At 45.1% G+C, this 23,517-nt stretch overlaps 1 protein-coding gene across 3 annotated transcripts in view; it reads right to left on the reverse strand.

Moving 5' to 3' along the window:
* The window catches only part of DPF3 (double PHD fingers 3), a 220,091-nt gene that overhangs the window by 6,694 nt on the left and 189,880 nt on the right, over positions 1–23,517 (reverse strand). The window contains exons 9-10 of one of the 3 annotated variants that reach the window (XM_075129660.1): positions 9,002–9,114; positions 6,173–6,254 (exon numbers count right to left, since the gene is read on the reverse strand). In XM_075129660.1, the coding sequence (XP_074985761.1) occupies positions 6,173–6,254; positions 9,002–9,114 (195 nt within the window). Of the gene's footprint in view, positions 1–6,172; positions 6,255–9,001; positions 9,115–9,832; positions 9,896–23,517 lie in introns of those variants that run through there. The other 2 variants (XR_012668954.1, XR_012668955.1) reach the window with 2 other exon arrangements.

The following is a 23,517-nucleotide window of genomic DNA, read 5'->3' on the forward strand; positions in this document are numbered from 1 at the left end:
ATCTGAAAATTCCTCCTTTTCCAAGGTACAGATGGTCTGAACAGCACTGAAAACTACTCTAAATAGTTTTTGGCTTGTCTAAATATGTCAGGGAGGTACTGCACATGCTGCCTGAACACAACAAGAAGATGGAGTCTCATTGGCCATTATGACTCCATGTTTAATGATATTGTATGGGGATTAACAAAAACAAAACCATTCCCATAAAACATTACAGACAGGCCTAAACCATAAGACCATCTCTAAATAGGGCATTTATAAACTCTACTGGGGAAGAAAAGGAGAGATTTCTTACCTCTACAGTAACTGGAGTTCTTCAAGATGTTTTGACCCTATGGGTGCACCATGTGTGTGCATGCACACCCATGCACCTTCCATCAGAGATTTTTGAGGAGCAGCATCCACGGGTCTGTGCCTGCACCCTACACATCTTCATGCTCCAGATGGAGAATATATAGGGAGGGGCAGACATGCCAATGCTCCAGTTTCTTCTCAACCCCAAAGTTCAAAGGCAAGGACTCCGAAGCAGAGAGGAAAGGGAGGGCAGAGTGGAGTACCCCTAGGGGCAAAATATCTCAAAGAACTCCAGTTACTGTACAGGTAATAAACGTCTCCTTCAAGTTATTGTTCCTATGGGGGCTCCATGTTAGGTGACTCCCAAACAGTACCTCAGGTACAGAGAAGGGTACTGAGCAGACAAGTTCAGAACAATTTGGAGCACAGCCTCACCAAAAGCTGCAGCTGATCTAGAGGTGTGAACAACAGCATAATGCTGGGAAAAAGTGTGCACCAATGACCAGAAGGCAGCTTTGCAAATGTCTGGAATGATATGTTCTTAAGCAGTTCTTACAGAGGTGGACTTCACCCTTGTGGAATGAGCAGTCCCCTACATGGAGGGTGTACCCCAAACGCTTTGTAACATGTTAAGACGCATTTAGATAGTCTTTGGGTGAAAAGAGGAGCTCCCTTCATTCTCTCTGAAATGGAGACAAAAAGTCTAGGAGAGGATTTGAAGGGTTTAGTTTTGTCAAGATAGAAAGCAAGGGCTCTTTTCACATCTAGAGTTTTGAGGCTAGTCTCTTCCCTTGAAGCATGAGGTTTGAGGTAAAAAAGAGCAGTAGCTGAAAGTCCTGGTTGATGTGAAAGTCTGATGAGACTTCAGATAAAAAGTGAGAATGAGGACAAAGTCACCTTGCCTTGGTAGAACACAGTATATGGTGGATCAGCCATAAGAGCTCCCAATTCACTTATTCTTCTGGCTGAAGCAATGGCTACGAGGAATGCAGGTTTTTGCAGCAGGGAATAACTTCCCATATGTTCAAAGGGGGTTTCTCAAGGCACTGAGAACTAAATTAAGGTTCCAAAGTGGCATGGACTGTCCTATGTGAGGAAAGAGGTTAGCCACTCCCTTCAGGAATCTGGTAGTGGCAGGTTGCACAAAAAGTGACACCCCTTCAACTGCTTCCACTTTTGCAGGTAGGTGTCACCAACCAAGCCATGTTCAGTCAGGCCCAGTGGTTGAAATGAGAGTTCAGCCTACTGTTTAACCCTGGGCCTAGGGTGGGCGGAGACCAGAAACGAGCCAAGGTCAGTGCCAGGACAGAAGTTGAATGCCAGGGCTTTAGAGGGTAAACTAGAGTTGTAGGCCAGGGGCAGAGCCAGAGATCAAAGCCAGAAGTCAGAAGCTAATGAGGAATGGGCTGGAGCAAAAGCAGAAGCAGGGATTGGAACAAGGCAAGCACAGTTACAGATACGATATGCACTTAGCAGCTGCTGATCTGCTGGGAGACCAGGTTTATAAGCAGAGCTGCTAAACCAGCTGCCAATGAGGAGCTGTGGCTACTCGGTCAGCTCCAAGGCAGTGCAGCTGGGCTCACTGGTTACAGTGAAGTTAGTCAGGGTGCAGGTCAGCAGCCGGTCTGATATGGTCTGGCCCCTCACAGTAGGTTTCCCTTAGGACAGGCTTCCTACTATTCAGCAGCACACACTGCAGCTCAAGAGAACAATCCTGCTCTAGGCCAAAGAGCCATCAAGGAGCCAGGTCAAGAGGTGTAATAAGGAGAGATTGGGGTAAGAACTATATTTGTCTTGACCATTTTGGAGCTAAGAGGATAACTACTGCTTTCTGCTGTTTCAGCCTATTCAGGACTCTGAGGAGCAATTGTGTTGATAAGTGTATAGCAGAACCTGAGGCTAACGGCTGAAGAAGAAATCTTCCAGGGAGTTGTGACCAAGTCCTCCCCTCAGGCAGAGGTGATGGCATTTTGTATTGGAGCCACAAAGAGGTCTATCGCTGAAGAACCCCAGGTGAGAAAAGTCTTCTGAAAGATAGTATTGCTCAGTTCTTATTTGTGATCCTGGCAGAAATGTCTGCTCAGAGTGTCTGCGAAGGTGTTCTGCAGACCTGGTAGATGGGCTGAGATGTCAATCTGGTGGGTGAGACACCAGTTCCAGAGCTTTATTTCCTCTGCACATAAAGATTGGCATGTTGTGCCTCCTTGGTGGTTGATGTAGTATATCGTCGCTCTGTTGTCATGCCTCTTAAGGAGTGACCCTGGATCCTGAGTAGGAAGTGAAGGGACATGTATTGGACTGCCCTGAGCTCAAGAATATTGATGTACAACAATTCCTGGGGGTCCATTTGCCCTGTGCTGTGGAGTCCTGAAAGTGAGCTCCCCAGCCTTGCATGGATGCATCTATGAGGATGATCCTTGTGGGAGATGAATGCAAAAATGTAAAACCCTCTTCTGTTGAATTTGGGAGGAACTAATTCAATTCCCTCAGTAATAGGAGGGATTGAGCTTCCTGCTTCAAGAGACCCTGATGAGAAGGATTCCTGAAAAGGGACAGGAAGAAGGGGGAAGTGGTTGAATGGGATGCTGTATCCTAATGAAATTATTTCCAGTATCCATCTGTTTGATATGCTCCCAGAAAGGTGTGAAATGGGAGAGAGAATTCCCATAAGTGGAGGGAGGACAGAATGTTACAGCGTAGGATTCATACAGCGTGGTGATTCGTGACTGTCAACCAATAAGCCAAAATGGTCACTTGGATGAAGTTGGTTACTAGGAGGCAGCAATAGAATACTGCTTGTGGGAAGTAAAATACTGAACTGGGCGAGACTGTTGGACTGTCTGTGACTTGTTATATTTTTGTTGTTGTTGTTGCAGGGATGTAAATGCCCAAGGATTGCAGGGTCTTTGTGAGAGTTCAGGGACGCATCTGTCTCATTGCTGAAGGGCTTGGGCCCTTCCAAGGGAAGATCTTCTAATGTATTCTACACTTCTCTAGGAAGACCAGAGGATTGCAGCCCTGAACCTCGACACATAAATATAACTGCAGCCACAAAGTGAAAGGCTGTGGCAGCCACACTGAGTGAGGCTTGCAAGGATGCTTTGGCAATTGTCTCTTCTTCTGAAATAAGGCCTTGAAATTGGTCCATCTGCTCCTGGGGCAGATGGTCAATAAAATATGAAAATTTGATGTTATTGGTGGAGTTATACTTCACCAACAAGGCATCACTGAACTGTAGTGCAGCTGAAGAATAACTCTTGCATCCAAAAAGGTCCAGGTATTTGAGCTTGTTATCATGAGGAGTAGATCTCAACCAGCGCTGTCTGTTCCTTTCACTGATTGTGTTGACCACCAGGGCGGTGGGATGGGAAAAAATGGTATTCGGAGCCCTTGAACAGTTTTTTGTCAACCATCTTCCATGTAGGTGAGATGATAGCAGATGTCTGCCATACGTTACATGCTGGAGAGAACAGGGCATCATTAACAGACAGGGATATTTTGCCATGAGACGTGGTATAGAAAATATCCACAAGGAAGTGCTGGGGCTTCTGTATTTCCTAGAAGGGAATTTGCAAAGTCATCAGATCTTGACAAAATTTATGATCATCCATACTGAATGGTGAAGGGAGCAAAATGGTTTCATCTGGAGATGAAGAGGATTTTATTGGAGAGAGGTGCCTCCTCCTCAACTCTTAGTACTTAGTCCTCTGCGGAGCAGGCTCCCTGGGTACTGGTGGTTGCTCCTCTTGACAGGCCCTTTTACATAAGAACACGCTATACAATTGGTCATCATAGGGGACCCAGGGTTCCAGAAAGCCCAATGTGACAGGACATATGGGAAAGGAACAGGATCCCAAGGGTGTTCCTGCCAGGGTTGGTGGGATAGATGACAACTAGTTTTTGGAGTCTTATTGTCAGGATACACCACTGGGGCAGGATGTTGGAATAGGAAGGTGGTCGAATCTTAGACAGAGATGTCTGATCCTGAAGATTTGTCATCCGCTGTGTCCAATGGAGGGGCAAGGAGAGTCAGTACTGGCGGTCAAGTAGGTATTGGCATCTGAGTTGATACTGGTGCCCAAGTTTTTGGGTGAGAGGGCTGCAGTACTGGTTGGTACATTGGTGTTGGCAGAAAGGCCCTCAGTCTCTAAGGAGAGGAGACTCAAGCCTCTGTCACTCTGTGGTCCTCATGGGAGAGGAATGAGGTCAGTACCAGCATTCCAGGGCAGTACTCCTCAAGCTGAGGTGAATCAAGTGGTAAAGAGACAGTACAGATGGGCTGTCTGCACACTCCTCGTGTCTGTGGCCCTCAGAGGGTGCCAGAGCTGGGGCCGGTGGTGGTTTCTTTGAAGAGTCCTTGTGCTTGGAGGACTCTGAAGGTACAGAGGCTGGTGCCAAGCGTGGTTGTTTGCCAAGATATTTTTCAGTACATAGCATGCTGGAGTTCTTTTTCAGTGAGATCGGGTCCTCAGTATTGAAGGAAGCAGGAATCTCAGCAGTACCCACAGCAGGATGCAAAGTCTCCTTAGATCCTGGTCTCTGGGGTGACTTTTCCCTCCATTTAGACTCCTTGTCAGGAGACCAAGATCTCTTCTTCTTTCAGGGCCTCTGGAGCTACCCATTGTTTTTTGCTAAACAGAGCTAGAGCCAAAGAAATCACCAGAACAGTCTGAGAAGATGAGGCCAAAGTAGGGGGGGGGGGCAATGGGATCCTGTAGATCTCAGGGAGCACTCCATAAAGAGCAGTTTCATTCTATCCTCTCTCAGTTTCCTTGATCTGCTCTTGAATCCAGAGCAGACCTTGCACTTCAATGGGATATGGGACTCTCTATAGCACTGGGGGCATTTAGAATGCCCACTACTGAATGACAGGTCTGGCAGGGTTTGGGTCAGAGCCCACAGAAGTGAGGCCATAAGTGAGGAAAGGCTGAGGGTGGCAGAGGCCATAACCATGGCCAACAAAAAAGGGAACAGAACCCCTCCCCTCAAAGGCACAAACTTGTGCAGGAAAAAAAGGAACAGAGTACTAAAAATAAAAGGAAGAAAGAAAATAAAAGAAATGGAGAATGAATAGCTAAAAGGTTAATCTAGTGGACACCACAATATTCAGTCTCTAGCCACAGGCAGTTGAGAAGGAACTGGAATGGCAATAGGTAGGCGCCTTCCTATGTATCTTTGGTCTGGAGCACAAGGATGAGTAACATGCAGGTGGACCTGCAGACACTGCTGACAAAAAAAACCCTCTGATTGATAATGTGGCACACCTGTAGGGACAATAACTCGGAGAACAACATAAAATTCAGGTAAGAAGCGTCCAACTATGAACTTCTGTAGTGAACCTAACCTAGCGGATTTCCCAAATCTGCTGAGTCACTTTAAAACACAGGAGAGCTGTTCTCTCATTTACCAGGTTTTCATGAGGAAATGTCATTGAGATTGCTTTCTCCCTTGAAATGCAGCATATGTCAGGAAGGACAGCCTACTCCCCACATTTCTCCAGCAAGGAGTATTGTAAACTCCCCATACCTGAGAGGTAGATTAATGTTAAACAGGGCCCAGACCCACCAGATTATCAGCCCTCATCCCCACTAGACAGGAGACGTCTAGCTCAGGCTTCCCCCAGTACAGAATCTTCAGCCCTTCCAAATGGTCTCTTGTTTTCCTTCAGGACTGGGTCCTTGATCTGCCTCCCTGGTAAGCCAACTGTTAGCAATCAGATGTGCACTACAAAGCTACCTGACATTTTGCCTCTGCCTCATTGCTCTGAGTCTGGTTCCCAATTCCTTCACCCACCTTGCCCACGGCCACCTTCTGATTTCCTCCCTCCTCCCCATGGGCCCTTCTGTTGCTCTCAATGTAGACTTCCAGAACATGTTACCTTCTGGAGGCTCGGACACTGGTGGGTTTAAGCAATACATGTGATAGCCACGGTCGCAGTCGTCACAGAAGAGCAGCTGGTCCTGAAGCAGAATTGTTGGCGGTGTGGGGGGGAGGGAGGAAGAGAGAGAGAGAGAGAAAGAGAATGTTGATTAGTCTATTGCTGAGGTGGGAACAAAAGCATATGTAAATCAGTACTGCACACTTTTGAACATAGCTTTAACAATAAGCACATACGGAACATGAATGGATTTACAAAACCTCACATTTCTGCTTCCAGGGTCAACCACCACACTCTCCTTACTTTGCCACAACAACCCTTTCTGGCCACATCTGAATTGAACAAGACAGCTTGAATTTCTAACTGATAAATCTCCCTTTGAGCTGCGGGAATCCACCAGCAAGATCAGATAAATGGAGAGGCATTTATCCCCGGACCACACCCATATATGAGATTGGATTTTCCACTTCATTATACCCTCATAGATTTAAAGGCCAGAATGGACCATCATGGTCATCTAGTCTGACCTCCTGCACATTGCAGGCCTTTTCTGCAGAAAAGGACCTAGGGGTTACAGTGGACAAGAAGCTGGATATGAGTCAACCGTGTGCCCTTGTCGCCAAAAAGGCCAATGGCATTTTGGGCTGTATAAGTAGGGGCATTGCCAACAGATTGAGACATGATCGTTCCCGTCTATTCGACACTGGTGAGGCCTCATCTGGAGTACTGTGTCCAGTTTTGGGCCCCATATTACAAAAAGGATGTGGAAAAATTGGAAAGAGTCCAGCAGAGGGCAACAAAAATGATTAGGGGACTGGAACACATGAGTTATGAGGAGAGGCTGAGGGAACTGGGGATGTTTAGTCTACAGAAGAGAAGAATGAGGGGGGATTTGATAGCTGCTTTCAACTACCTGAAAGGGGGTTCCAAAGAGGATGGATCTAGACTGTGCTCAGTGGTAGCAGATGACAGAACAAGGAGTAATGGTCTCAAGCTGCAGTGGGGGAAATTTAGGTTGGATATTAGGAAAAACTTTTTCACTAGGAGGGTGGTGAAACACTGGAATGCATTACCTAGGGAAGTGGTGGAATCTCCTTCCTTAGAAGTTTTTAAGGTCAGGCTTGACAAAGCCCTGGCTGGGATGATTTAATTGGGCATCAGTCCTGCTTTGAGCAGGGGGTTGGACTAGATGACCTCCTGAGGTCCCTTCCAACCCTGATATTCTATGATTCTATGATTCACAGAACCTCACCCACCCACTCCTGTAATAGACCCATAACCTCTGTCTGAGTTACTGAAGTCCTCAAATCATGATTTTAAAACTTCAAGTTACACAGAATTCACCACTTACTCTAGTTCAACCAGCAAGTGACCCATGCCTCATGCTTCAGAGGAAAGCAAAAAAACCTCCCAGGGTGTCTGCTAATCTTACACAGAGAGAAATTCCTTCCCGACCCCAAAAATGGTGATCAGTTTGACCCTGAACATGTGAACAAGACCTACCAGCCAGAGATCCGGGAAAGAATGATCTGTAGTAACACAGAGCCCTCCCCATCTAGTGTCCCATCTCCAGCCATTGGGGATATTTACTACTAGCAGCCACAGATGGGCTACATGCTATTGTAAGCAGTCTCATTATATCACCACCTCCGTAAACTTATCAAGGTCAGTCTTGAAACCAGTTCGGTTTTTGCCTCCACTGCTCCCCTTGGAAGGCTGTTCCAGAACTTCACTCCTCTGATGGTTAGAAACCGTCACCTAATTTTAACCCTAAACTTGCTGACGGCCAGTTTATATCCAATGTGTTCTTCTTCCAGCACTAGCCCTTCACTTAAATAACTCCGCTCTCTCCCTGGTACTTATCCCGCTGGTTTATTTATAGAGAGCAATCATATCTCCCCTCAGCCTTCATTTGGTTAGGTTAAACAAGCCAAGCTTAAGTCTCCTCTCAAAAGGTTGGTTCTCCATTCCTCTGATCATCTCTGGTGTTACCTAGTCCAGAGAATCCTTTCTTGCCAGGACCTTTTTACTCTCCAGCCTGGACAGAACAAATTTAGCAAAGTTCAGCAGGTTAGTGAGGGGGGTCTGTTCAGTGGCTCACATGTAAATGAGCTGTTCCTATCACGAGGACTGTAGCTCTTCACATTGTCACAAAAAAAACTCTGTTCGGATAGGCAACACCCATATACTGCACTGAAAATCCCCCCTTCGCTCTTAAAACAGAATGCACCCAGACTCTTAAGATTTTTCTGTTTTATTGCTAAAAACAAAATCCAGAGAGCTGCTTGACGTCTATCTTGCTATGGAGCAAAGGAAATGGACTAGATTATCAATAAAAAGTCCCTTCCAACCCAAATGTTTCCATGGTTTTGGGTTTTATCATAAAAATTGAAATTCATATGAGCTTCAAATTGGGTGACACGGGGGGATTAGTAATAGGAGATAGACCTGCCATCTCTAGACCATCACCCATTCAAATCCAGCCCAGATTACAGCTGTTCAATGACCTATGTGACATTGGGTTTGTGGCTTCAGTCCAGTTTCTATGGGACAAGTGTCCAAATCACAAATACGATCATCTAAAGTGGCCTTATATGACACCCATGATAATCTCAGGAGAAACAAATGATTAAATGAGTCACTGCAACTGGACCAGAGAGGTTCTTTCCATGTCAGGGCTCAGGTATACTGAAAGAGCAATGGAGGAGTGACCCATCGCTGCTGCCAGTGTTTTACAGTTTTTTAGTGAACCAGAGGACAGTATTCTAGGGCAGTCATTGCAGTCGCTTTCACCAGCACTAATTTACATTTAAAAAAAAACCAACTCACATCATTTTCAGAGGTCCCGCAAAGGCTGCAGGATTTGCACTCAATGCATTGCCACTTATAGGTTTTTACAGCCTCCGTCATGTTTGTGGTGAATTGCAGGCAGGTAGGGTGTCCTGGAGAAAATTAGAGAGGACTGTTGTTATTACTGTTTACTTTTTTAATTACTTGTTATTAAATTGGGGGACAAAATGCACATGGACATGGACTGATCACAACATGGGCTGCAACTAGCGGATACCAAAGAGGAAAGCAGGCATTAACCCTTTCGCTGCTGGGCACACAAAAAATCAGAGTAATCCCTGCCCAATTCCCCATTGGCAAAGCAGTAATTTGTTCAGAGCTCTTAAAAATTTTTTTAAAATAAAGTGAGAGGAAGAAAGAAATCAGCAGCTCCCAGTTTCAGAGGGAACTCATCCATCTTAATAGGAATGGAATTATGTTTTAATTGGCAGTTAATTCAGCCTGATTGAAGGACTTGGTTGCAATGAGATTTTATTCCTCTTTTCAAAGCTTCCCTTCCCACGGTCTAAAGATCTACAAATAAAAGAGTGATTCTGTAAACTTTGCTTGAGTGGGAGCAGCAGAGTGTGGAAAAGGGGCAAGATACAGCAAGAAGGGGGTGGTTTTTTTAAGAGCTCTGTGCTACTCAAGTTGGTTGGCACTGAAGAAGCCAAATTGCATAGCTAACCCTCCAGGTTAAACAAAAACAAAAAGCCACCAACTCCCACAAACGAATTAACCAAAAGGAATAAATAAGGGAAAGAAAGCTAGCAAAACAGTCACATCTATTTGGGAAGGACAAATTGCCAGAGTGACAACCCTCTCTCCTACATGCGTGTTGACTCCAGCTTTGTGAAACAGCAGTACCACCGTGCGGGGTCAGCAATGGGCTTTCTGGAGGGGAAAAATATAAACAAACAAGCAAACCAAGGTAGGATGAGTGTTCCTTCTACAAAACAGAACATGAAAAAAAAAGCTACACCACTGAAATAAAGTACTGTACCCCAAGATCACCATTCAAGGTTGAGACAGTCTTTGGTCACCTGGAGTTAAATATTGTCTTCATTCTCAGAAAACATTACGTTTTTCACCCTCTGTTGTATATACAAGTATTAACACTGCATACTGCATGGGAGAAAGTGGTATATAAAGGAAGTGTGTGTGTGTGTATATAAGACACACACACACACACTAAATGTAGTTTTGGACATCTTCAGGAATATTGTACAAATACACAATGTTTTGCCTCTTGCACACCTGCCATTATTGGGCAGCTATTAATAGGGAGAGAAAGAAAATCCTTTTAACTTCATTGTTGTGGAAACATTTGTAGGAAGGTGGTCAGAGTAGAAAAGTGGAAGATATTTTGCTAGTAAAGAAATTAAGGTCTGTCATTCCTTAGTGGTTACAAATGTGCATGTGAGAATGTTCCTTTCACTACCAAATGCCTCAGCAATGTTTCTCTCTTTCTGTTATACTTTCCCATAATTACTATACAATATTTGGAAGCTTGTATTTTCTCAGCAGTTACGTAAATGGTTTCTGAGAGCGGCTGGGTAACCCAATAATGCTGACAGAGAATAGCCATTCTTATAAATCAGTTATTATACAATCACCAATTGCTGTAGGATTCTGGGTCTCTGGTTATGCTATTGTGGGATCGGCATGAGAACTAAGGACATCTAGTGGTAAAATACATGTTCATAAATTAAGAAATGAACAGAACATAAAGGGGAGGCAGTATTAAAGGAAGGAGAAATCAGTGTCAGAGTCTGTTAATGTTCTTCTCTTCAGAGCTGGAATAAACAGTTTCATTGAGAGTAGTGACAGGCCCAGACCAAAACCCTGGCTAAGAAGAACCCCAATCTTTGGAGTATTTGAAATCTCCACATAGAACTAGATCCAGATTTTGCAAACAGCACCTATCGTTATGATGGATCAAACCAAAACCAAGGATCTTGAACTATGAGGTGTCCAGACACAGATTTTGTGATTTGAGCCCATCTCTAACTGAGAGTGACTCAGGGGATTATTGCTGAATGGAGCCTGCAGAACCTGACATGACACTTGGTTGGTCCTCCAGGGTTAACTCCTGGCAAAAACAGAAGTTCATTTTAATGTCAGTAATCTGAACAAGCACACCACAGGACATGTAAGAGAAGAGTTCATTGCAACAGCAACTAATTGATGTCCACAAAGGCTGCACAGTGCTGGGATATATCAAGCAAACCCACTCAGACAGGGACCCCATGCACTAATCACAGAGTTACGAGCTTCAGTCACACATGAAATCAACACTGGGAGGAATGGAATGAAATTTAACAGAAAGTAAATTAAGGCTCAATATGCACACACACACACAAACCCTGCATTGTCTGTTACTCTTGACAATATCTCCATCCTGCTTGGCAATCAGACCCATAACCCAGGAATCATTCCCTCTCCTTTCCCCATAAATCCAGACTGTTTCCAAATCTTTCCACTTCTTCTTCCATAATGCTTTTAGAATCCTGCTTTTTATTGTCCAGACTCAAAAACTCTGATCAAGGCATTCATCACCACATATCGTAAATACTGTAACCTGCTCCTCTTCAGCTTCCCTGACACCAACATCATCTTCTTCCAGTCTGTATAAAGCACAGCTGCTAAAGCTGTACTTCTTGACTGTTCTTCTGGTCACATCCTCTTCCTTTTCGAATCCCTCTACTAACTTCCCCTCTTACACCTCATGAAGTTCAAGTTTCTTGTTCCCGCTTTCAAGGCCCTTCCCAGGTTTACCCCTCCTTCCTTATCTATGTCTGTCTTTTATCATGTCACTCCTGGCCCTATTCTCCTTTGCTAATGAGACCATCCTGGACCACCTACTTCTCTACTCCTCCCCAAAACATCTGTGCAATTTCTTACACGCTGCTCCTCATCCAATGGATCCCATTCCTGAACTGATTCATCCCTCTCCTTCTTTAAATCCCTTCTCAAGACTTGCATCTGCCACAAGGCCTACAAGAAATCAGCCACTTTAAGATGGCTAGGTTGAGTTGGGGGAATAATGATAATGGAGATTGTAAAACATTTCCCATTAGTCGGATCTACTAGCAGTGCTAGTCTGGCCTATTTTTAGAGGAAGTACCTGCAAGGGGTGCCAGTTCATGCAGCCCGCCATGCCCTGTCCCGGAATGTTGTGAATGTCGAAGAGGCAACTACAGGTTGCCAAACAATTGCACATCCCTAGGACTAGCTCTCTCTGCTAAACCAGAGTTTCTTCACTTTCTGAAGAAAGAGATTGTCTCATGGATACTTGTCCTTCCAGCTTCCAAGTCAGGTTCTTATTCATGTTCACCACACTCCTTTGTGGTGACCATAGCCCCAGTCCAACTCCTCCTGCAGCCAATGGAAAGACTGCCACTGACTGCACTGTGAGTTAGATCAGGCCCTCTAGTGCTTGAAGAATTTGTCCATGTACAGTTCATAGCATTAAAATCAAATGAGTTTTCTTTTCCCTGCTCTCCTTTCTGGCTCTCCAGCTCCACTCTAGACTGGCCTTGTGTTCCGCATGACACAATGGACACTCCATAGCAGAGTGCTCCTGTGGCTGTACTCCAGCAGCACACCTAAGCTCCAGAGCAGAGCAGCTCCTGGCACTCCCTCTGCTAAGAATGGAAGAGCCAAACTGAACCTGAGTCTGGTAGACACATTTTTGTAGCAAAGAGTCCTATGGCACCTTATAGACTAACAGACATATTGGAGCATAAGCTTTCGTGGGTGAATGCCCACTTCGTCAGACGCATGTAGTGGAAATTTCCAGAGGCAGGTATAAATATGCAAGCAAGAATCAGGCTAGGGATAACGAGGTTAGTTCAATCAGGGAGGATGAGGCCCTCTTCTAGCGTTGAGGTATGAACACCAAGGGAGGAGAAACTGCTTTTGTAGGTGAAATAAATATGGCTAGCCATTCACAGTCTTTGTTTAACCCAGAGCTGATAGTGTCAAATTTGCAAATGAACTGAAACTCAGCAGTTTCTCTTTGAAGTCTGGTCCCGAAGTTTTTTTGCTGCCGGATGGCTACCTTTAAATCTGCTATTGTGCGTCCAGGGAGATTGAAGTGTTCCCCTACAGGGTTTTGTATATTGCCATTCCTAATATCTGATTTGTGTCCATTTATCCTTTTACTTAGGGTCTGTCCAGTTTGGCCAATGTACATAGCAGAGGGGCACTGCTGGCACATGATGGCACATATTACATTGGGTTGACATGCAGGTGAATGAACCCTTCAGACAGAGACCAACACCTACAAGATCTTCACCAAGTATTCTCAAAACTATGATAACCGCACGAGGAAATAAGGAAACAGATCAACAGAGCCAGATGTGTACCCAGAAGCCTCCTGCTGCGAGACAAGCCCAAGAGAGAAACCAACAGAACTCCACTGGCTATCACATACAGTCCTCAGCTAAAACCTCTCCAACACATCATCAGTGATCTACAACCCATCCTGGACAACGATCCGTCACTTTCACAGGCCTTGGGAGGCAGGCCAGTCCTTGCCCACAGACAACCCGCCAACCTGAAGCATATTCTCACCAGCAACTACACACCGCACCATAGTAACTCTAACTCAGGAACCAATCCATGCAACAAACCTCGATGCCAACTCTGTCCACATATCTACACCAGCGACACCATCACAGGACCTAACCAGATCAGCCACACCATCACTGGTTCATTCACCTGCACGTCCACCAATGTAATATACGCCATCATGTGCCAGCAATGCCCCTCTGATATGTACATCGGCCAAACTTGACAGTCCCTACGTAAAAGGATAAATGGACACAAATCAGATATTAGGAACAGCAATATACAAAAACTTCCTGGACATACAATAGCAGATTTAAAGGTAGCCATCCTGCAGCAAAAAAATTCAGGACAAGACTTCAAAGAGAAACTGCTGAGCTTCAGTTCATTTGCAAATTTGATACCATCAGCTCAGGATTAAACAAAGACTGTGAATGGCTAAAAGAAAAGGAGTACTTGTGGCACCTTAGAGACTAACCAATTTATTTGAGCATAAGCTTTCGTGAGCTACAGCTCACTTCATCGGATGCATACTGTGGAAAGTACAGAAGACGTTTTTATACACACAAACCATGAAAAAATGGGTGATTATCACTACAAAAGGTTTTCTCTCCCCCCACCCCACTCTCCTGCTGGTAATAGCTTATCTAAAGTGATCACTCTCCTTACAATGTGTATGATAATCAAGGTGGGCCATTTCCAGCACAAATCCAGGTTTTCTCCCCACACACCCCCCCCCAACACACACACAAACCCACTCTCCTGTTGGTAATAGCTTGTCTAAAGTGATGACTCTCCTTACAATGTGTATGATAATCAAGGTGGGCCATTTCCAGCACAAATCCAGAGTTTAACAAGAACGTCTGAGGAAGGGGGGAGGGTAGGAAAAAACAAGGGGAAATAGGTTACCTTGCATAATGACTTAGCCACTCCCAGTCTCTATTCAAGCCTAAGTTAATTGTATCCAATTTGCAAATGAATTCCAATTCAGCAGTCTCTTGCTGGAGTCTGGATTTGAAGTTTTTCTGTTGTAATATCGCAACTTTCATGTCTGTAATCGCGTGACCAGAGAGATTGAAGTGTTCTCCGACTGGTTTATGAATGTTATAATTCTTGACATCTGATTTGTGTCCATTTATTCTTTTACGTAGAGACTGTCCAGTTTGACCAATGTACATGGCAGAGAGGCATTGCTGGCACATGGTGGCATATACCACATTGGTAGATGTGCAGGTGAATGAGCCTCTGATAGCGTGGCTGATGTTATTAGGCCCTGTGATGGTGTCCCCTGAACAGATAATGGCTAGCCAACTACAAAAGCAGTTTCTCCCTTGGTGTTCAGACTTCAACTGCTAGAAGAGGGCCTCGTCCTCCCTGATTGAACTAACCTCATTATCCCTAGCCTGATTCTTGCTTGCATATTTATACCTGCCTCTGGAAATTTCCACTACATGCATCCAACGAAGTGGGTATTCACCCACGAAAGCTCATGCTCCAATACATCTGTTAGTCTATAAGGTGCCACAGGACTCTTTGCTATTTTGGTAGATTCACAGTGATAACATAAAAGGCCTGTTTTGCAACTACAGGTATTTCTAAAAAGGCTTGCACAAAGAGCAGCCCAAGAAATGGCCTACATGACAAGATGTGGTGGAGCTGTGTGCGACAGGGAGCTATAAAGGTTTTACTGCACCATATCTGTGGTTGTGATTGCCTAGAAATACTTTTATTTCTACAATCCCGGGATAAACTGTATTTAGGGAAGGCAAAATGCTCTTGAGATGTGCAATGAAGGTTCTGTAGTTGAAACTCAGTTAATAATCCAGATTATAACAGACTCCAGTTCAGTCTCACATACCCGTATGAGCTCTGCAAGCTAACAGGAGTAAGAAGTAGCTCAAATGTATTGTGTCCTTAAAGTCAATAGACAGAATGCTAAAATGCACACAGGCACTAGCTTGGTCAAAGGTTCACCAAGTCACTTTTCTAACAGACCATAACTACACTCTAACGATATCTTTCGCTATGGAACAAATGCTATAAACAACACATACAGCCAAACCTGCACGAAGGAGGGTAGCAGCAAGCAATCCCTTGGCTGTAAGCAACCAGTTTAATGCATAGATATCCCTGACTCAGAACTCCAAATCTGAATGAACACTCGCCATCATTGTGGACGTTCAGATCTGGATCTGAACTCTGTGGCTCAGGCCTACATGGCCAGTACTTTATAGTTCTCCCAATGTTGCTTCAAATGTCACGTTATTTGCTCTTACAGCACATCCAGTAGACCGCTGATTTGGGGGTGGGAGAGATCACTTCAGAAATATTAACTGGGTATGCAGACAATGCTAGTACAGGCTAGTAGAGAGGAAGATTTTACACAAATACCTTAAAAAATATTTAAATCTCTCCAGTCCTCACAGACTATGTGACACTAAAGACCAGGAATGACTCTGCGGCCAATCGTGATCTGCTGCATCCAGGCATTCTGCGATCAGTACAAACCTTAGAATGGCTCATTAGTCCTTCTTCAATAATGAATTCTGCATCACAAGGTTAATTGTAACTATGTGTGCTGTCACAACCACTGCAGACTGTTTAAATTAACAATCCAAATCAATCATCTTTTCCAAACAATAGCGGAGATGATTTTGAGACAACAATAAGCACCAGCTTCATTTTTTTTAAAGAAACAAATCTAAAAATATTTATGCTAAGCAAAAGGGATTTTCACCCAGTTTCAAAAGGAACATATAATCAGCATACAGTGCAACTGTCAAAGAAGATTATGGTATTTTTCAGTCGTTTCCTCAACCTTGTATGTGTGGTGAGGTTTTTGTTTGTTTGTTTTTGTTTTAATCAATGGCATAATGAAAACCCATGGGGATCATGGTTACCTTCTGTCAGTAGTCCATACAATATTCAGGTCTTTAAACAACCACAGATAGATGGTACAGGTAGAATGCTCAATGCTGCAACCGACCCACAGAGGTAATGGAAATTCCACGGGTAAAGTAACAGCAGAAATCAAGCCCTTCATAGTGCTAAGATGGAATCAGTGTTGCTATAACTGATGTTGTTATTACAAGGAATTAGAGCAATTACTGAAAATAAAAAGGGCAAGCTGTAATTCTAATGGGGGATATCATGTAAAGTACAGATCCTGTCCTCACTTGTCTGCCTAAAGATATAGTTTATAATGCTTACACATGTGCAGTATTGCCAACACCAGGCTTTCAAAAATCATGAGTCAGGCCCCTGCAAAATTATGAGATTGTTTTAAAATGCATAAGATTTCTAAAAAATAATAATAAATTTTGGGTTCTTTTCATTTGCATTCTGGTATTTGCCTCTCGGGGTCCCATTCTGAAGCTTTCCTCAGTAACCATAAGGCTAGAAACATGTAAATATGAGAAAGCTGAAATTCTCTATAATCACAGGATTCCAGGAGCCGGAACTTTAAGAAAAAGCACCATGTGTCACAAGACTCATGATCAAATTACAAGAATTGGAAAAACTGGGTATTTATTCTTGGAGTTTCCATAGCCCTTTCTATCATCAGAGCTCTTTCTCAAAATACTAAACCTCTAATTGTGCCAATATTTACGCATGTGAATAGTCCTAGTGACTTAAAGGGGACTATTCATGCACCTAAGTGTTTGCAGGATGAAGCCCTAATTCACTGATCATCACAATAGCCCTGTGTATTGGGGAAATACTGTTATTCCCATTTTACAGATGGGGAAGCTGGGGCACCGCGAGATTAAGTGATTTGCCCAAGCCTACAGAAAAAATCAGTGTCAGAGTAGGGATTAGCACTCAGGAATTTCTGGCTCCAAGTCCTCAGAACAGACCACAATTGAATTCAGCTCTTGAAATCACTGAAACTGTTAAAAGCATCAGTGCCGGATATTGTTACACCCAGCCAGTATTCTATTATTAAAGAAAGAGAGGAGAAAAGGAGGCACTAAAAAGCTTATTTCTGCCTCTTGGTGACATAAGAGTGAGAAAATCTGCCCTTTTCTTTTAATAGAGTCACTATATGAATACGCACATTGCTGCACCCCAGCGAGAGATAGTTGGCATTCTGTGGGCGAGCAACACCAGTGCTGCAGATGCTGCTGACCAAATGCCTTAAAGGGTTCTGGTGGCCTTCGTTAATAGACTAATTAGCTTGATTCAGTCAGCTACCTCCAATATGCCAGTAATTGTGGAAGAATTAACTCCATCAATAATTGATGGAGATCTGAGGCCATTCAGCTGTAGCAGAGCACAGCAATCTTCACCCCAAAGTTTCTCCTTGACCAGTGCGGACAAAGGGGAAGAAAGAAAAAAAAAAAGATACTCTGATGCCCTAGCACTTGGGAGGTGCAGACAACTGCATTCAAGAGATGATAGTTAGCTCCCAGGTACTGCCGGTTCCAGTGAAGTAATGCATTTGAATTAAAAAGAATATCAAATAGAATGAACCCTGTTTTAAGTGGTCACCCACGGCGCCAAAAAAACTCTTGCATAATAGACACTGGGCCAAATTCTGCTCTGAGTTATGCAGGTATGACTCCAGCTGGAGTCAATGGGAATTGCATATGTGCAACTGAAAGGAGAATTGGCGTGTGGTCTATATATGAAGTTCTCCTGGAAACGCTAGGGATGTTTTATAGTGGTTGTTTAGTCCATAGAGCTGGCTTCACTGTATTCATTCACATGCTTTCCAAGTGTTGTGCAGGACTGTAGTCATGCAAATCTCAATGATCATTATGGGAGTGAGTCTCCTAGCTAAATACCTCCCAACCTGAAGCAATTCTTTGAAAATCCTCTAGCCTAGGAAGCTAACCAGCCAGATCTCTCTCTCTAGCCTTGATTATACGACACATTTTCCCTTAAAATTTCCCACCATGGCTACCAACCCCATATGTACCCTGAGAGTGCTAGCATACATGAAATGCTCGCAATTTTAGGTAAAGCTTAGGTAAAAATGTGTAGGGTAGACACAGCCCTTTTCTCATAAGGCAAAAGCTCTGACATGACTGGCCATATTTTTAACAATTCTGTGTTTATACTGATTGAACCAATCTGCTATCAATTATTCATATTTTTAAAGGGAAAAACCCCAGCACTTGCTGGGCATTAAAAAGTGTAAAACAAAAATACCTGCCACTATTTGTACAAGACCGACCAGCAAACAAACAAAAAACCCACAAAGTTGTGAGCTCACCACATTAGCTAACACCCAGGAAATCTCTGATCAAAATAAATCATGAGCTAGTACCTAAAGCAAAGAGCAAAGAGTTGGGAGTTCTAGGTTCTGTGCCCAGCCTTGCCACAGACTTCCAATGAGAGCTTGGGCAAGCCATTTAACCTCTTTGACTCAGTTTCTCCATCTGTCAAATGGCATTAATTATTGTGACAGGAGTTTGGTGAGGCATAATTTGTTAATGTTCGTAAGGCACTTTGAGATCTGTGAAGACAAGGTGTTATAGGTGCAAGGTCTTTGTTAATAGAGCTGACGAAATTACCAGTGCTAATTATTATCATTATTCATCAATGTTGCATAAATAATGAAGTCAAAAATAGATATGTTAATTTCAGCTCCATTATAAATACAGGTGTTGGGGAAAACAATCGATGTTTGCCAATGGTAAAGGACCAGAGATGTAAGGACAATGTGTTTAAGCATGGAAGATATTTAGAGAGAAAATGAGGAATTAATCAACTGGGGTAAATTCTGCTATTACAGGCAAGCACCCTTAACTGTAGAATTAACTGAGAGCAAAATTTGGCTCAAAGGATGCGTGTATTATAACATTATGTACATATCTGCGGGGGGGGGGGGGGGTTGTGCACATACACACACACACACACCCCCTACCCGAGAGAGAGAGAAAACAATTCATTCTAGAAGGGTGTGCTCTGGAAGATTTATTTGTAACAGTTTGGGATGACCTGCATAACACACAAGTGGCAAAGCAATAAGTGAATTATTCAGGCGATATCAAAAGAGTGCCAGTAAAACGTTTATCCCACCTCAAACCATCATGTCTTCTGAATATGCTGCTATTTTACACACAAATACCTTTAAAATGCTTTAGAGTGTTTTTAAATGGTTTTATTGGTACTTCTAAAAATCTTTTCCCCTGTAAATCCAGACTTCCTTAGTACACATACTCCAGCTGTACAGGTCTTAATATACCTAATAGGTTTTAAAAGCCTCTAAAATTACCTAAAATCACTTTAATATAAATAAAATGTCATAATGTGAGAGTTCTATATTTTGGGCTAGAACTCAGGGTACAAGTTCTCTATGTCTCACTGGACAATTGGGAAGAGGAAGTAACTTACCTGTAACTGGAAGTTCTTTGAGATGTGTGGTCCCTATCTGTATTGCAAATGCAGGTGCACATGCGTGCCGTGCACCAGAGCCAGAAGTTTTCAGTAGCAGTATCCATTGATCCACACATGTGTCATACATTGCCTCATGCTCCAGGCAAGGTTATAAAGGGCCATGTGCGGTGATGCACCCTTAGTTACCCACTTACAGCTGAGTAGCACACTCCGCAGCAGCAGGGACAGTGGGCAGGTATTGGAATACAAATAGGTACCACACATCTCAAAGAGCCTCCAGTTACAGGTAAGTAACCTCCTCTTCTTCTTAGAGTGCTGGTCCCTATATGTATTCCAAACGTGGATGAGTATCAAGCAGTGATCAGCTTGGAGGCGGATGCGAGGAAGCAAGAGGTATCGCCATCTGCAGGACAGCCTGTCCCACAGCTGTGTCTTCTGCCACTTCCTGGGTGATGGTGTAGTGGATGGTGAAGGTATGCACGGAGTGCCAGGTCACCGCCCAGCATATGCCATGCCAGGGGATGTCAACCAGGGAGGTGGAGGTGGCCGCATGTGCCCACATGGAGTGGGCCTTAATCCCGTCAGGCAGCAGGGTGTTAGACTGCCCATAGCACTCTGTTATGCATATAGAGGCCCATTTTGATATGCTTTGTGAAGAGAGGGCTTGGCCCTGCAACCTCTCTGCAATGGCTACGAAAAGGCATGGAGGGGTGCAAAAGGCACAGGTTCTGTCAAGGTAGAATGCAAGTGCATGGCGGACATCCGATGAGTGCAGGGTCCTGTCCACTAGAGTGGTGTGTGGCTTAGGATGGACGACTGGGAGTGGCTGGACTGATTGAGGTGAAATTCCAAAACTACTTTCGGGAGAAACTTAGGGTGAAGGTATCCTGGAACTCTGCCACCGTGGACGGCAATTTGCTGAAGTGATGGCCACGAGAAAGATGACCTTCATGGATAACTGTGAGAGGGAGCACATAGCCAGGGGCTCAAAGGGAGGTCTGATGAGGGCAGAGAGTACAAGATTGAGGTCCCTGGGGGGTGTAGGTTTAAGGAGCAATGGGAAGCTGTTCATCAGCCCTTTCAGAAAGCAGGTGGTGGTAGATAAACATCGAGTGGGAGGAAGGCACTCAGCGCTGCCAAGTGGACTTGGACCGAGCTGGGGGCAAGGCTTGAGATCTTGAAGTCCAGAAGGTAGTCCAGGGTGGTGGAGACAGAGATATCACTGAGCGGGAGATGGCGTCATTGCGTCCAGGAAATGAAACACTTCCATTTCGCTGCATAGCACGCACGTGTGGAAGCTTGTCTGCTGAGTGTAAGTATGTGCTGCACCAGTGTCGAACAAGCATTGTCTTGCAAGCCCCATCCAAAAGCCAGGCCATGAGGCAAGGCAGGCCTGGGCTGGGATGTTGGACTCCATCCTGGTCCTGCATGAGGAGGTCCAGCAGCACAGGGAGGTGGATGGGGGGTGGACATGTGTAGGGGCATGTGTCCATTCAGGTGGGCACCCCAACTGGCTAAGGAGTCGTCCATGCTGAGAGTGGCAGTTGGGACAGGAATGGTGAAGGCGGTGCACCTTGGAGGGGTCGGTCCATTACGTGAGGGAGGCCCGGACCAGACATGGGACAGTGTAGCATCCAGGTAGTCGATGTGGTGTCTGCAGACTGATAGGAGCCACAGCTGTAGACAGCGCATGTGCAGGCGGGTCTGTGGAGTCATGTGGGGGCAGGCCGCCATGTGGCTGAGGCAGAGACTGCTGTGCACCATGGCACGTGGGTTGCAGCATAGGGCTGCCACTAGGGATGTCAGGGTAGGAAAAGGCCCAAGCTGTCCCAGAATCTAGGCATGCCCTGGTGAAGTGGATTGTCCACCTTGGGACAAGCACAGATTGCTCCTCATTTACACAGATGTCAAGAATGCAGATGGCCAATGTCATCTCTGCGAGGGATGGTGTCACCAGAAGCCAGTCATCTAAGTAAGGAAACACAGAGTACCCCAGTTGTCTTAGTTGGGCTGCCAAAACCACAAAGACTTTGGTGAAGACCCTTAGAGCTGTCACAATGCCAAAGGGGAGAACTCTGAAATGGCAGTGGTTGTCACCCACACGGAAGCGAAGAAACTTGTGGTGAGCCGGATAGACATCAATGTGAAAATAAACATCCTTTATGTGGAGAGCTGCAAACGATGCCTCCTGTAGGAGGGATAGCATGATGAAAGCGAGTGTCACCACACGGAAATTGATTTTCCTAATGAAAGTATTGAGTAGTAGGAGATTGAGGATGGGGCAGACTCCTCCTCCCTTTTTAGGGTTGAGAAAGTACAGGAAATAGAAGCCCTTGCTGATTAAAGGATTGAGCACCGTTTGATCGTGCCCTGTGCCGGCACATGAGCCTGGATGGAAGGGTGTAAGACCTGGGAAAGCAGAGATGGGTGGTGGTATGGGTGCCAGGGCAGCCAGTGTACCCATGGGGTTGGGTCCCGGGGATACAGCAGGCCCCAAGGATATCCATGGCAAGGCAGCGGTGCGGGAGTGTACAGAGCCCGAGCTGTGCCATGACACAGGTGAGAATGATGGTTCCCCTGATGAATAGCTGTCTGAGTCCAAAGAGACCTCGAGTAGCAATAGAGCCATCAATGTGGGCCGTCTGTGCTTAACTGCCAGGTGTGGTCTCTGTCAAAAGAGGAGCGGTACGTCCCCCAGAGTAGTGGGCTGCAGTACTGAGAGCAGTGGAGGGGTGGATATGGCAGGTCTAGGTGCGCTGTTGGGAGCAGAGATTTGATGCACCCAGGCATCCAAGGGATATCTCTTGGACCACTGGAGCGTGGAGGCATGTGCAGTGCGGAATGTGGAGACTCCAGTCACAATGGGGGTGCATGCCATGGAAGGCAGTCTCTTTGCACAGCTGGGATGGCAGTCGCAGTACCAGTGCCTCCTCCTTCCTTTTAGCTTTACCCACTGCATGGGGGAGCTTAGGAGGTGGCACGGTGGGGTTCATGTGCGATGTCTCACCCAACCTGGCACGGCTCGGGGAGGAAACACTGTGCTTTGGGGCAGTCTGCAACAGGGACTTGCTACAGTACCCATGAGAACACTTACAACCCTCTCACTTGGACTTGCCCTGCACCAGTGGTACTGATGGATCTGGGCAGGAGGCAGTGGGTGGAGCACTCGCCACCGGTGAAGGGAGGTGCACTGTCAGTTCCATCGGTCCTGGATTAGACTCCCCACACAGCTAGAGACCATTCTCCATGAGGAACTTCCGGAGTCGCAAAAGACGAGCCTCGCAGGTCTGAGGGGGAAAGGACTTGCAGATCTCACAGCATGCAGCAAGATGCACCTCCCCCAAGCAGTACGAGCAACAGTGTTGCTCGTCACTCACTGAGAATGAGCAAGGGCACGACGCACAGTTTTTGAACCCCATAATGTGGGGCATAGTCCCCCAGCGAAGTCGAGACAGGCCCTGAGCAGGGCAAGACCAATCATACCAACTAATTATGAACTGTCTACACTATTAAGAAAAACTAAACTAGCTGCATACATAGACTACAAGCATGGAGGAAAGAGGATTCCGACTCCGACCATGCAGTGCTAAGAGGGAACT

The sequence above is a fragment of the Caretta caretta genome, chromosome 6 (genome assembly GCF_965140235.1).
Source record: "Caretta caretta isolate rCarCar2 chromosome 6, rCarCar1.hap1, whole genome shotgun sequence".
Lineage (NCBI taxonomy): Eukaryota > Metazoa > Chordata > Testudines > Cheloniidae > Caretta > Caretta caretta.